Source organism: Ornithorhynchus anatinus, chromosome 3 (genome assembly GCF_004115215.2).
Source record: "Ornithorhynchus anatinus isolate Pmale09 chromosome 3, mOrnAna1.pri.v4, whole genome shotgun sequence".
Taxonomy (NCBI): Eukaryota; Metazoa; Chordata; class Mammalia; order Monotremata; family Ornithorhynchidae; genus Ornithorhynchus; species Ornithorhynchus anatinus.
This window is the reverse complement of record NC_041730.1, coordinates 51,107,568-51,120,672: the sequence shown is the minus strand read 5'-3', so window position 1 is coordinate 51,120,672 and position 13,105 is coordinate 51,107,568. Positions and strand designations below refer to the sequence as shown.

The window sequence follows — 13,105 nt, the reverse complement described above, 5'->3', positions numbered from 1 at the left end:
ATTTCCAAACTTCCAGCCTCTGGAAAACTCTGGAGGAGGAGGAGGAGGAGTAGAAGACGGCTCCTACCTGCACGGTCAACTGTTCCTCCTTGAAGCGCCACAGTCGGCTTTTGATATTTTGGCAGTCGGACGTTAAGGTGAGCAGTTCCGCTTCGGCCAGCAGCAGCCTTTTCCGGCATCGCAAATAGTTCAACAGCAACTCGTAGAACTCGTGTCGGTCCTGGTGGGCCACGCTGTCGAACTCTTCCAAGTACGACTCGACATTTTCCAGCCACGAGCCCGGCTCGAAGATCTTTAACTCTTCCTTGGTGAAGGGCACGAGGTCGGGGTAGCCGGGGAGTACCGGATACAGTCTCTCACTGCACAGGACGGGTTTCACTGCCACCAGGTCTGGCCTCTCTCCGGAAAATGTGGCCGGCAACTCTGGGTACAGCTTTCGAAATGTGGGTGGCCGAACCCCTTCTCTGGCAACGGGACCGCTCTGAGAGCCGACCTGTCTCTCCGTGGCTGAGGGCGGGCCGGCGCATGGCTTGATATTTACGCTACCCTGGCAAACTTGGGCTACCTGCCCGGGGCAAGAAGAGCCGGATTCAAAGGTGCTTTCAGAAAGTCCACGCTCGGCTATTTCAAGCATAAGGCCCTGGGGGGTGTCTACCTGGGCCCGGATCTCTTCCCTGGGGATATCCTTCAGCTCTACGTCTTCGTACGGATGACGGACCTCAACTTCTTCCCCTGAAGTTATCGTCTCTGGGCTGCATGTCGGGAGTTCTTCGCCATCTAAAGTCAAAGAAGTCAGCGGCACGTCGTACAGTTCATTTGCGTCTGGGGCATCGGTTGCCCCCTGGGACTGTGGGACGATGACCTCTTGACGATGTTCCGCTTGATCTTCGCTAGCCAGAGAAGGCGTCTCCCGGTGTTTTGAAGTTTCAGGAAGGAAAATTTCATCGGGATCTTCCTTGCTATGTTTCTTCTTTTCCTAAATCAAAAACACAAAAGACTCAATAATAATAATAATAACAATGATAACAATAATAACCACGGTATTTGTTCAGCATTTACTCTGTGCCAAGCACTGCACTAATGGTTTGCGGTACATACATTATAATCAGGTCCCAGAAGGGGCTCACGGTCAATATAGGAGGGAGAACAGGTATTGAATCCCCATTTTGTCGATGAGGGAACTGAGGCACAGAAAAACGAAGTGATTTACCCTAGATCACACGGCAGGTAAGTGGCGGAGCCAGGATTAGAACCCAGGTCCTCTGACTCCCAGGCCCGTGATCTTTCTACCAGGCCAGACTGCTTAATATTTCAAAATGGACTGACATTTTTTCAAGAATGTCTTTCAGCGCTTCGTAATAAATAAGTTATAGAACATTTATTCCTAATCCTACCCAGATAAAAAAAAAAATCTCCACTTGTCAATAAACAAATGAAGCATATAAGATCTGGATTCTTAACTTCCCTTAAAAGAAATAACAAAAAAAGGCACGAACAGGGAATGAGTCAAAACCAATGGAAGGATAGTCAGGTGACAATGTATACCTGTTTGGATAGAACGTGGTTGGGAAATTAGGATACGTTCTTCTGACGATGCGTGTCTGTCTGGCTAGAACCCAGACAACATTTCAATCCAATGTTGAACAGTTTGTGCACATGTCTGTGTCATCACTCAAAGGCTTTACAAGTAGGAGAAACGAGCTGATAGTAATAAAACAATCCAAGGGATTTTGTATAAGGCCCTGAGAAATGCCACAGGCCCTCCACTCTAGAAATGTTTCCAGCAGAGGAAATAAAGGATGCTTATATTGTACTCTCCCATGCGATGAGTACAGAGCCCTGCATCTAGTAAGCGATCAATAAACATCACTGATCGATTGACCGATGAAACGGTGTGATGTTCTCCTTGATGATCACTCCCGTAGTTCACTGGTGTTCCATCTAGCATCGCTAGCCCTTCCAATCACTCAATCAGTGGTATTTATTGAGCATTTACTGGGTGCAGAGCACTGTACTAAGCACTTGGGAGAGTATAATGGACACATAACCCACCACATCCACATAATCCTTCTCAAGCCCTCCCGACTCTTTTCCTGACTCATTAGGTGCCCTCTGTCCGATAACTAGACTGTCAGGTCGTTGTGGGCATGGAATGAGTTTATTTTTATACCGTACTTCCCCAAGAGCTTAGTACAGTACTCTGCAGACAGTAAGCACTCAATAAATACGACTGAATGAATAAGCTCCCTCTAGACTGTAAGCTCACTGTAGGCAGGGGACGTGTCTGCTGAGTCTACTGCGGTGTACTCTCCCAAGCGTTTATTACAGTGCCCTGCACACAGTAACCGCTCGACAGATATGACTGCTTGATAGATTGAGTCTACTGATCATTTTCTGCTTTTACAGCCTCCAGGTACTAACCAGCAACTCTACAAAAATGTTTTCCCCACTGTTATAAATCTATTCCGATGGAGCTTCCGCGGGTAGGCCCCTAGCCTGGTGCTGTGAGTTTTGGAGAACAACAGTTCTGTGTTTCCCCGACTAAGCCCTCATCTCCCTTTCTCCCACTCCTTTCTGCGTCGCCCTTGCATTAGGATTTGCACCCTTGATTTGCCCCTCCCTCAGCCCCACACCACTTATGTTCATATAATGATGGCATTTGTTCAGCACCTACTATGAGCCAAGCACTGTTCTAAGTGCTGGGGTAGAATCAAGGTAATCAGGTTGTCCCATGTGGGGCTCACAGTCTTAACCCCCATTTTACCGATGAGGGAACTGAGGCCCAGAGAAGTTAAGTGACTTGTCCAGGGTCACACAGCAGACAAGTGGCAGAGCAGGGATTAGAACCCGTGACCTCTGATTCCCAAGCCTGTGCTCTTTCCACTGAGCCACGCTGAAATCCCTCCAGACTGTAAGGTCACTGTGGGCAGGGAATATGTCTACCAACTCTGTCATCTTGTACTCTCCCAAGCGCTTAGTACAGTGTTCTGCATACACTTAGTGCTCAATCAATACGATTGAATGATATCCATAACTTATTAAATTATATTTTCTCTCTCTTCCCCTCCAGACTGTAAGCTCACTATGCAGAGGGAACATGTCTACCAACTCAGTTGTACTGTACTCTCCCAAGTGCTTAGTACAGTGCTTTGCATACAGTAAGCGCTCAATACCACTGACTGCTTGTTTGCCCTTCATTTTTCAGGGTTTTCTAAACTTCATCCACACTCCCCCTCAGCTATTTGCTCTTCTAGACTGGAACGCTATTCTTTTCCGATCTTTTACAACTGGCTGGTCCACTCCTCTGATTAATTAAGTTGCTCTTCACTGTACATTTACCTGCTTCATTTTGGCATTTTTAAATGTGGCGACTAAAACTGCTCCCAGGACAACAAATTAAGGAAACGCCACACTTTTGTATGATGGGCAGTACTAAACTGATTGATTTTCATCACCCTGTTTGATGATGCCCAGCATTTTACTGGTCTTTTTGATTGCTTTCCCCTTCAGATTCCTTTGGAATTTATTCTAATCATTTATTATTAATAATAATTGTGGTGTTTGTTATGCGCTATGTGCCAAGCGCTGTTCTAAGCACTGGGGCAGATACAAGGTAAACAGGGTTGGACACAGTTCCAGGCCCATATGGGGCTCCAAATCTTAATCCCCATTTTACACATGAGGTAACTAAGCCCAGAGAAGTGAAGTGAGGTGCCCAAGGTCACACAGCAGACATGTGGCAGAGCTGGGATTAGAACCCAGGTCCTTTGAGTCCCAGGCACATAAATCACTTGCATCTATTTATCAGTTTGGGTTAAAACATTCTGCCCAGCTAGCAAAGGCAATTTTGGAGTGCAAATGTCTCTAAAATCCTTGGTAGTAATAATAATAATGGTATTTGTTGAGCGCTTACTCTGTGCCAGGCACTGTACTAAACAGAGAATGCACTGAGCTTCTTGGCAATCTGTTTTTCCCCTCTGAATGTGCTTATTATGCCCTGTCATAAAGGGACCCAGAAGATTCCCTCCCTTACCTCTGACTTGGGAGATTTATTTTTTTTTATGGTATTCGTCGGGTTGAACACAGTTCCTGTCCTACACTGGACTCAAGGTCTTAAATTCCCATTTTACAGATGAGTTAACTGAGGCACATAGAAGTGAAGTGACTTGCCCACCGTCACCCAGCAGACAAGTGGCAGACCTGGGATTAAAACCCAGGTCCTTCTGAGTTCCAGGTCCATGCGCTATCCACTAGGCCATGCTGCTTCTCATATTTGTAGGTATTTGTAGAGGAGAAGTGTGGCTTGGTGGAAAGAGCCCTAGCCTGGCAATCTGAGGACCTCGGTTCTAATCCCAGTTCAGCCGGTTTGGTGAACTTGGGAGAGTTGCTTAGCTACTCTGTGCCTCAGTCACCTCATAATAATGTTGGTATTTGTTAAGCGCTTACTATGAGCAGAGCACTGATCTAAGCACTGGGGTAGACCCAGGGGAATCAGGTTGTCCCATGTGGGGGCTCACAGTCTTAATCCCCATTTTACAGATGAGGGAACTGAGGCACAGAGAAGTTAAGTGACTTTGCCACAGTCACACGGCTGACAAGTGGCAGAGCTGGGATTCGAACTCATGACCCCTGACTCCAAAGCCCGTGCTCTTTCCACTGGGCCATGCTGCTTCAAATGGGGGTTCAATACCTGTTCTCCCTACTTAAACAGTGAACATTGGGTGGGAAAGGGATCGCGTCCGACCTGATCATCATGTATCTTTCCCAGTGTTTGACACACAGTACGTGTTTTTAATGATTACCACAATTACTGTAATTATCTGTGCTGTGTTTGTATGCCACATTTTCTGGGCCAGGCATAGGGAGAAAAAGGGCAACTCCAGGGGAGGTGTGTGAAAGAAGAATACGCTCATTCTCCAGACTGTAAAATCATAAGCGCTTGGAACAATCCTCTGCACAAATATCCTCCCAACAGCTTAATAGAAAAGTAAATTCTTCTGGGTAGAAAAGGTCTAAGCTAAGTTAGCTTGGGATGGTCCTGTTGTGTAAGACGATTATTTTGTATGTCACATGGGGTAGATACTATAAGAAACTACTAAATTTTACTACCCAATGTACTTAGGATTTTTGGCATAGTTTTCTTTGTACAGAAATAAAAAAAACCCAACCACATGATAAACAGAAAAGTGTTGATAGCTATATTTTTTATGCATGCATACCTACATGTACAAATACAATATACATAATACTAATAAGCACATAATAAGCATTTAATATATATCACTAATTGATTGTGGGCAGAGAAAGTGTCTACCAAGTCTGTTATACTGTTTTATTGTATTCTCCCAAGTACCCGGTACAGTGGTCTGCCACGGTAAATGATCAATAAATCCGACTGATTGACCGATTAATGGATTGAAGAGAAGCAGCGTTGCTTAGTGGAAAGATCCCGGGCTTGGGAGTCAGAGATCGTGGGTTCTAATCCCGGCTGTGCCACTTACCGGCTGTGTGACTTTGGGCAGGTCACAACTTCTCTGGGCCTCAGTTACCTCACCTGTAAAATGGGGATTAAGACTGTGAGCCCCAGATGGGACAACCTCATTACCTTGTATCCTCCCCAGTGCTTAGTAAAATGCTTGGCATATAGTAAGCACTTAACAAATACGATCATCATCATTATTATTATTATTATTATTATTAGGTAGCACGAACCCTGAGGAAGCATAGGCAGACAGAGGGCCAGGGACTCCAAATGATCCAGATGGCTATTCCTAAAGTCATTCCATCATATTTCAACAACTGAAAAATGGGTGTACACTTTTTTTTAAAGGGATTCAAAGTCACTTCCAAAATGGACTGGAATGATTTTAAACGCCCCCTATAACAGGGACTGAGCCAACTGCCTCAATCTGGGGCCTGATCACGTAATGGTATCAAACTTGGGGTTTAAGTTCGGGAAAATCAATCAGTGGCATTTACTGAGTGCTTACAAGTAAAAAAATACTGTGCTAATCCCTTGGGAAAATACAACAGAGTCTGTAGACACGTCCCACGAGGAGCTTACAGTCCTAGGAAGAAAGGAATTTATCCTGGACCCAAGCACAGCGGTCATCAGTATTACACACTTCCAATCAGACCACAAAGCTACCTTTCAGGATTCCTACGTTAATAATCATTGTCAGAATGACTAGAGGGAAAACAAGATCAAAGGTGAAGAAATAAAATGAAAGGCTCAGGATGAAGTGCGTGCAATAATGTTTCACACAGCTAAAGGCTCCCAGATTTGGATTCCACATGAAAGAAAAAATCTTTTTTTTAATGGTTTTTCTTAGGAGCTCACTAAGTGCTATGTAGTGTACTAAGCGCTGGGGTAGATACAAGATAATCAGGTTGGACCCAGTCCATGTCCCATTTGGGCTCGCCGTCTTAATCCCCATTTTCCAGATGAGGTAACTGAGGCACAGAGAAGTGAGGTGACTTGTCCAAGGTCACACAAGAAAACAAGTGGCAGAGCGGGTATTAGAACCCAAGTCCTCTGACACCCAGGCCAGCGCTACTTCCAACGTATGGCAACCTTTTTATAAGTTCACGATAAAATAAAAGAAATGGGAAACTCATCCATGTGAACAAAAAGGACATTAAGCTTCCTCACCGATGTATTTATAAAGTAACCTCACCCAAGCAAATCCCTCAAGTAACGTAATAATTAAAACAAGCATACATTCCAAAATAATCCATATAAAATATTTTCCCAACAGTTTAATACAAAAGTAAATTCTTTTAGAAAAGGCCTAAGGTACTGAGCTAGCTTGGGATGGCCTTATTGTATAAGATGATTACTTTATATGTCACTTGGGGTAGATATTATAAGAAACTAAATTTTAATGCCCAATGTACTAAGGATTTTTTTGGCTAGTCTTCTTTGTACAGAAATGAAAAAAAAATCACATGATAAACAGAAAAGTGTTGATAGTGATATATTTTATGCACATATACCTACATGTATAAATACAATATAAATAAAAATATAAAATACATAAAACACCACTTTATGTTACATTAATTGAACATTTTTATAACATGTTCTGTCTAGGACACCAGATCGCCTTCTAACTTTTTCAAAGTCAGTTAACATCTAATTAGTAATAATTATAACAATGATATAATGAGAATTATAATAAAAATAATAAATATACTAACGATGACAACTGTGATATCTGTCAAGTGCTATATGCACTATGTGCCAAGCACTCAAGGAATGAGTTAGATACAAAGTAATTAGGTCGGCCACGGTGTCCAGTCTCACCTGGTCCCTTCCTACTTAGACTGGAGGAAGGAGAACGGGTATTGAGTCCCCATTTTACAGATCAGGAACCTGAGGCCCAGAGAAATTAAATGGCTTGTCCAAAGTCACCCAGCAGAGTCAGGATAAGAACCCAGGTTCTCTGACTCGCCAGGCCTGTGCTCCTTCCAGTACATCACGCTGCTTCTCTAAACATCTTTAACATACACACGGTGAATCTAAAGTTAGGACTGAAATACAGTTCCATGGGAAATCTAAGCACACTAGTGTGGACACCCAGTGTCTGAACTCCAGGGGGCTAGACTGTACTTCTTCAGATCTTGGGAAAAAGACAATGTAACACGGTGAAACCTGGCCAGAGGGCATCTCCCCAAAACTCGAAAACACGGAATTTTCCCGAGAACTGAAAATACCCTACAGATTGCCCCTTTCAAGGACCTGTTTTTAAAGCCCATCTGTTTCTCCATAACAGTGGGTGACCTCAAGGTTCAACTCACTCATTTGACAGTATTTATGGATCGCAGAACCCTGAATGTCCCTCTACTGGTCATCAAAACATCCATTAAGACACGCCATCCTGGGTCATTCCCACCCAATTCAACTGTATTTTGTCTTCCACAGTGACGACGGGGTCCTTGGAGAAACAGTCCGATGAACGCCCTCCTTGGCATCCAGTCTTATGGGGAGCGATGAAACCTCTAACATAATGATAAGGGGATATGTTAAGCACTTACTATGTGCCAGACATTGTACCGGGCACTGGGGCAGATACGAGATAATCAGGTTGGACACAGTCCCTGTCCCCCATGGGGCTCACAGTCTTAATCCCCGCTTTCCAGATGAGGGAACTGAGGGACAGCGAAATGAAGTGACTGACACAAGGCAGAGAGCAGAGAAGTGGCAGAGCTGGAAATAGAACCCTGGTTCATTCATTCATTCAATCGTATTTACTGAGTGCTTACTGTGTGCAGAGCACTGTACTAAGCACTTGGAATGTACAATTCGGCAACAGATAGAGACAATCTCTGCCCAACAACTGGTTCACGGTCTAAAAGGGGGAGACAGGCAACAAAACAAGGCGTCAATACCACCAAAATAGACAAATGGAATCAGAGATATAAACACATCATTAATAAAAATGAATAGAGTAATAAATTATAGGATATACACAAGTGCCATGGGGAGGGGAAGGGGTTAGAGCAGAGAGACGGAGAAGGGGCAATGGTGAGGGGAGGAGGGGCAGAGGGAAAGGGAGGACTCAGTCTGGGAAGGCCTCCTGGAGGAGGTGAGCTCTCAGTAGAGCTTTGAAGAGGGGAAGAGAGTCAGTTTGGCCGATGTGAGGAGAGAGGGCATTCCTGGTCAGTGGTAGGATGAGCGCCAGGGGTCAACAGTGGGACAGGCAAGAACGAAGCCCAGTGAGGAGATTAGCGGCAGAGGAGGTATACGAGGTGGGCTGTAGAAGGAGAGAAGGGAGGTGAGGTAGGAGGGAGCTAGGGGATGGAGATCTTTGAAGCCAAGAGTGAGGAGTTTTTGTTTTAGGCGAAGGTTGATAGGCAACCCCTGGAGGTTTTTGAGGAGGGGAGTGACATGTCCAGAGCGTTTCTGTAGAAAGATAATCCGGGCAGCAGAGTGAAGTATAGACTGAAACAGGGAGAGACAGGAGGATGAGAGATCAGAGCGGAGGCTGATGCAGTAATCCAGTTGGGATATTATGAGAGATTGTACCAGCAAGGTAGCAGTTTGGACGGAGAGGAAAGGGCGGATTTGGCGATGTTGTGAAGGTGAGACCGGAGGGTTATGGTGACGGATTGGACGTGTGGGGTGAATGAGAGAGCTGAGTCAAGGACGACCCCAAGGTTGTGGGTTTGTTCCACAGGAAGAATGGTAATGCCGTCCACGGTGATGGGAAAGTCAGGGAGAGGACAGGGTTTGGAAGGGAAGATAAAGAGCTCAGTCTTGGCCATGCTGAGTTTTAGGTGGCGGGCAGACATCCAGGTGGAGACGTCCTGAAGGCAGGAGGAGATACGAGCCTGGAGGGAGGGAGAGAGAACAGGGGAGGAGATGTAGATTTGGGTGTCATCCGCGTAGAGATGATGGGTGAAGCTGTGGGAGCGAATGAGTTCACCAAGGGAGTGAGTATAGATGGAGAACAGAAGGGGACCAAGAACTGACACCTGAGAAACCCCTACAGTTAGGGAATGGGAAGGGGAAGAAGAGCCCGCGAAGGAGACCGAGAACGAATGGCCAGAGAGGTAAGAACCAGGAGAGGACGGAGTCCGTGAAGCCAAGGTTGGATAATGTGTTCCTTCTGATTCCCAGGCCTGTGCTTCTCTCAGCAGCCCTAACTTTCCTCCTCGGAACCCATCAAGAATCTCTCTACTATGATTTTGTCAAGACCATTCCTGAATAGAAAAGCAGCGTGGCCTAATGGCTAGAGCAAGGGCCTGGGAGTCAGAAGGACCTGGGTTCTAATCACGGCTCTGCTGCTTGTCTGTTGTATGGCTAAGGGCAAGTCACTTCATTTGGCAAGTTTAACAGTGTGGCAGGATCGAGTGAACACAGTAGACAAACTACCCAATCAAAGCCCATGTAACTCTTCTAATGAGAAAGATCCAAATGGTCTTTCATTTACTAGGTGCTCTGACAAATACATACATAATATTACAGAGGGCGTTCATCAGACTGTTTCTTCAAGGACCCCGTTGTCACTGTGGAAGACAAAATACAGTTGAATTGGGTGGGAATGACCCAGGATGGCATGTCTTAATGGATGTTTTGATGACCAGTAGAGGGACATTCAGGGTTCTGCGATACATAAATACTGGCGAATGAGTGAGTTGAAACTTGAGGTCACCCACTGTTAGGGAGAAACAGATGGACTTCAAAAATAGGTCCTTGGAAGGGGCAATCTGTAGGGTATTTTCAGTTCTCGGGAAAATTCCATGTTTTCGAGTTTTGGGGAGATGCCCTCCAGCCAGGTTTCACCGTGTTACATATATATATATGTATATATATATATATATGTATATATATATATATATACACACCAACACTGCAAGTCTACAAACACAACAAGCTAAATTTGTCTTCCAAATAAAATTCTGTGCTATAATTAGCCTGACTTAAGTGATAAACATCCAATATATGCCACACACAACTTCAAACCAGGCTACCGAGCTAACAGACATGAAGGTTATGTTCTGTGTGTGAGGGAATCTGTAATATGTCGTAGGCATGGAATGTGTCTGTCACACCGCACTCTCCCAGGAGCTTGTACAGTGCTCTGTACACAGTAAGTGCTCGATAAATATGACTGATTCACTACTGAGAGTCCTTCTAGTGCAGTGCATTGCACTAAATGCTAGGGATACAAGTGAAGGTGCTCGGTGCCCTTATTTTGTAAAAAGGAGCTGACAGTTTGACATTTCCCAATGAGCGATGTTCCCAAAGTTTGCGATGAATTGTTTCGACTGTTCCTCATACTGTGAGCACAAAATAGCAAAACAGTCCTCTGGACCATAAGCCCCTTGGGGGCAGGGAATGTGTCTACTAACTCTGTAATACTGTACTCTCTCGACCACAAAGTACAGTACTCTGCACACAGTGAGCGCTCAATCAGCAGGACCGCTTGAAATCAGATTTTTCTTAACCGTGGCTTTTAACACCATACACGAAGAGAGTATCAATTAATCCACGCTACATCTCATAAACATCAGATCGGGACGCTCCGAACGAGCAACAAGACTTGTTTATGACGGAAATCAGAGTGCAACTTGGAAGAACGAACTGCCAGAAAGGTATCTGGTTACTTAAACTATAAGGTTGTTTGGGGCAGGGAATGTTTCGGTTATATCCTTATGACGCCCTCTCCCAAGAGCTTAGTATCTACTATGCACCCAATAAAGACAACTGATTGATTCTGAGATAGTATTTTCAAAGACAGATTTACCTTAACAATAATAATAACAAAAATAATAACGACAACAAACACAATGGGGAAAGCAGCATGGCTTAGTGGATAGAACACGAGCCTAGGAGTCGGAAGGACCTGGTTTCTAATCCTGACTCCGCCACTTGTCTGCTGTGTGACCCTGGGCAAGTCGTTTCATTTCTCTGTGCCTCAGTTACCTCATCTGTAAAATGGGGATTAAGACCGTGAGCCCCCCGTGGGACATGAACCGTGTCCAACCTGAATGGCTTCGATCTACTCCAGTGCTAATAGTTGAGAAGCAGCGTGGCTCAATGGAAAGTCCTCGGGTTTGGAAGTCAGAGGTCATGGGTTCGACTCCCAGCTCTGCTACTTGTCAGCTGTGTGACTTTGGGCAAGTCACTTAATTTCTCTGTGCCGCAGTTCCCTCATCTGTAAAATGGGGATGAAGACTGTGAGCCCCACGGTGGACAACCTGATCACCTTCTATCACCCAGCGCTTAGAACAGTGCTTTGCACCTAGTAAGTGCTTAAGAAATACCAGCATTATTATTACAGTGCCTGGCACATAGAAAGCACTTAACAAATATCACCCAAAGAAACCCCAGAAATAACAGTGGCACGTGTTACGCGATTAATGTGTCACATGGGACCCACAGACTCTGGGAGAACAGGTATTTAACTTCTATTTACAGCTGAGGAAACTTAGGCACAGAGAAGTGACTTCATTCATTCATTCAACAGTATTTATTGAGCGCTTACTATGTGCAGAGCACTGTACTAAGCGCTTGGAATGTACAAATCGGTAACAGGTAGAGACAGTCCCTGCCCTCTGATGGGCTTAAAGTCTAATTGGAGGAGACGGACAGACAAGAACAATAGCAATAAACAGAATCAAGGGGATGAACATCTCAATAAAACAATAGCAAATAAACAGAATCAAAAGTGATGTATATCTCATTAACAAAAGGTAATGAGTAATAGGGTAATGAAAATATATACAGTTGGGCGGACGAGTACAGTGCTGAGGGGAGGGGAAGGGAGGGGGGAGGAGCAGAGGGAAAGGGGGGAAAAGAGGGTTTAGCTGAGGAGAGGTGAAGGGGGGGTAGAGGGGGAGTAGAGGGAAAAGGGGGAGCTCAGTCTCTGAAGGCCTCTTAGAGGAGGTGAGCTTTAAGTGGAGTTCTGAAGAGGGGAAGAGAATTAGTTTGCCAGAGGTGAGGAGGGAGGGCATTCCAAGATTGCGGGAGGACGTGACCCAGGGGTCGACAGTGGGACAGGCGAGAACGGGGGACGGTGAGGAGGTGGGCGGCCGAGGAGCGGAGCGTGCGGGGTGGGCAGTGGAAAGAGAGAAGGGAGGAGAGGTAGGAAGGGGCAAGGTGATGGTCAGCCTTGAAGCTTAGAGTGAGAAGTTTTTGTTTCATGTGGAGGTTAATAGGCAAACACTGGCGGTTTTTAAGAAAGGGAAGTGATGTGCCCAGAGCATTTGCCCATGATCACTCAACAGGCCAGTGGTGGGGCCTGAATTAGAACTGTTTCCCAGACCTGTGCTCTTTTCACAAGGCCACGCTGCTTCCCCCAATCCTCCAATTACAAAATTCATCATTCGAAAAGTTCCCGTAATCCCTTGGTGCTCATCCTCCCAGAAACCCTTACAGGGCTGCTCTTGGGGCCCACAGATCCACTGGAAGCTTTCCCTTTCACACACTTCCTAAGGCAACCACATCTGCATGGCGTAGCGGATAGGGCCTGGGCCTCGGAATGAGAAGGGCATGGGTTCTAACCCCAACCCCCACCACTTCTCTGCTGTGGGACCTTAGGCAAGTCACTTCACTTCTCCAGGCCTCGGTTACCTCGTTTGCAAAATGGGGATTAAG

The 13,105-nt window shown here is 45.4% G+C and overlaps 1 protein-coding gene across 4 annotated transcripts in view; it reads right to left on the bottom strand.

The window, feature by feature from the left end:
* The window catches only part of EPG5 (ectopic P-granules autophagy protein 5 homolog), a 127,265-nt gene that overhangs the window by 102,378 nt on the left and 11,782 nt on the right, over positions 1 to 13,105 (bottom strand). For all 4 annotated transcript variants that reach the window (XM_029059968.2, XM_029059971.2, XM_029059969.2 and 1 more), the window contains exon 2: positions 68 to 976. In XM_029059968.2, coding sequence (XP_028915801.1) covers positions 68 to 976 — 909 coding nt within the window. The remainder of the gene's footprint in view (positions 1 to 67; positions 977 to 13,105) is intronic.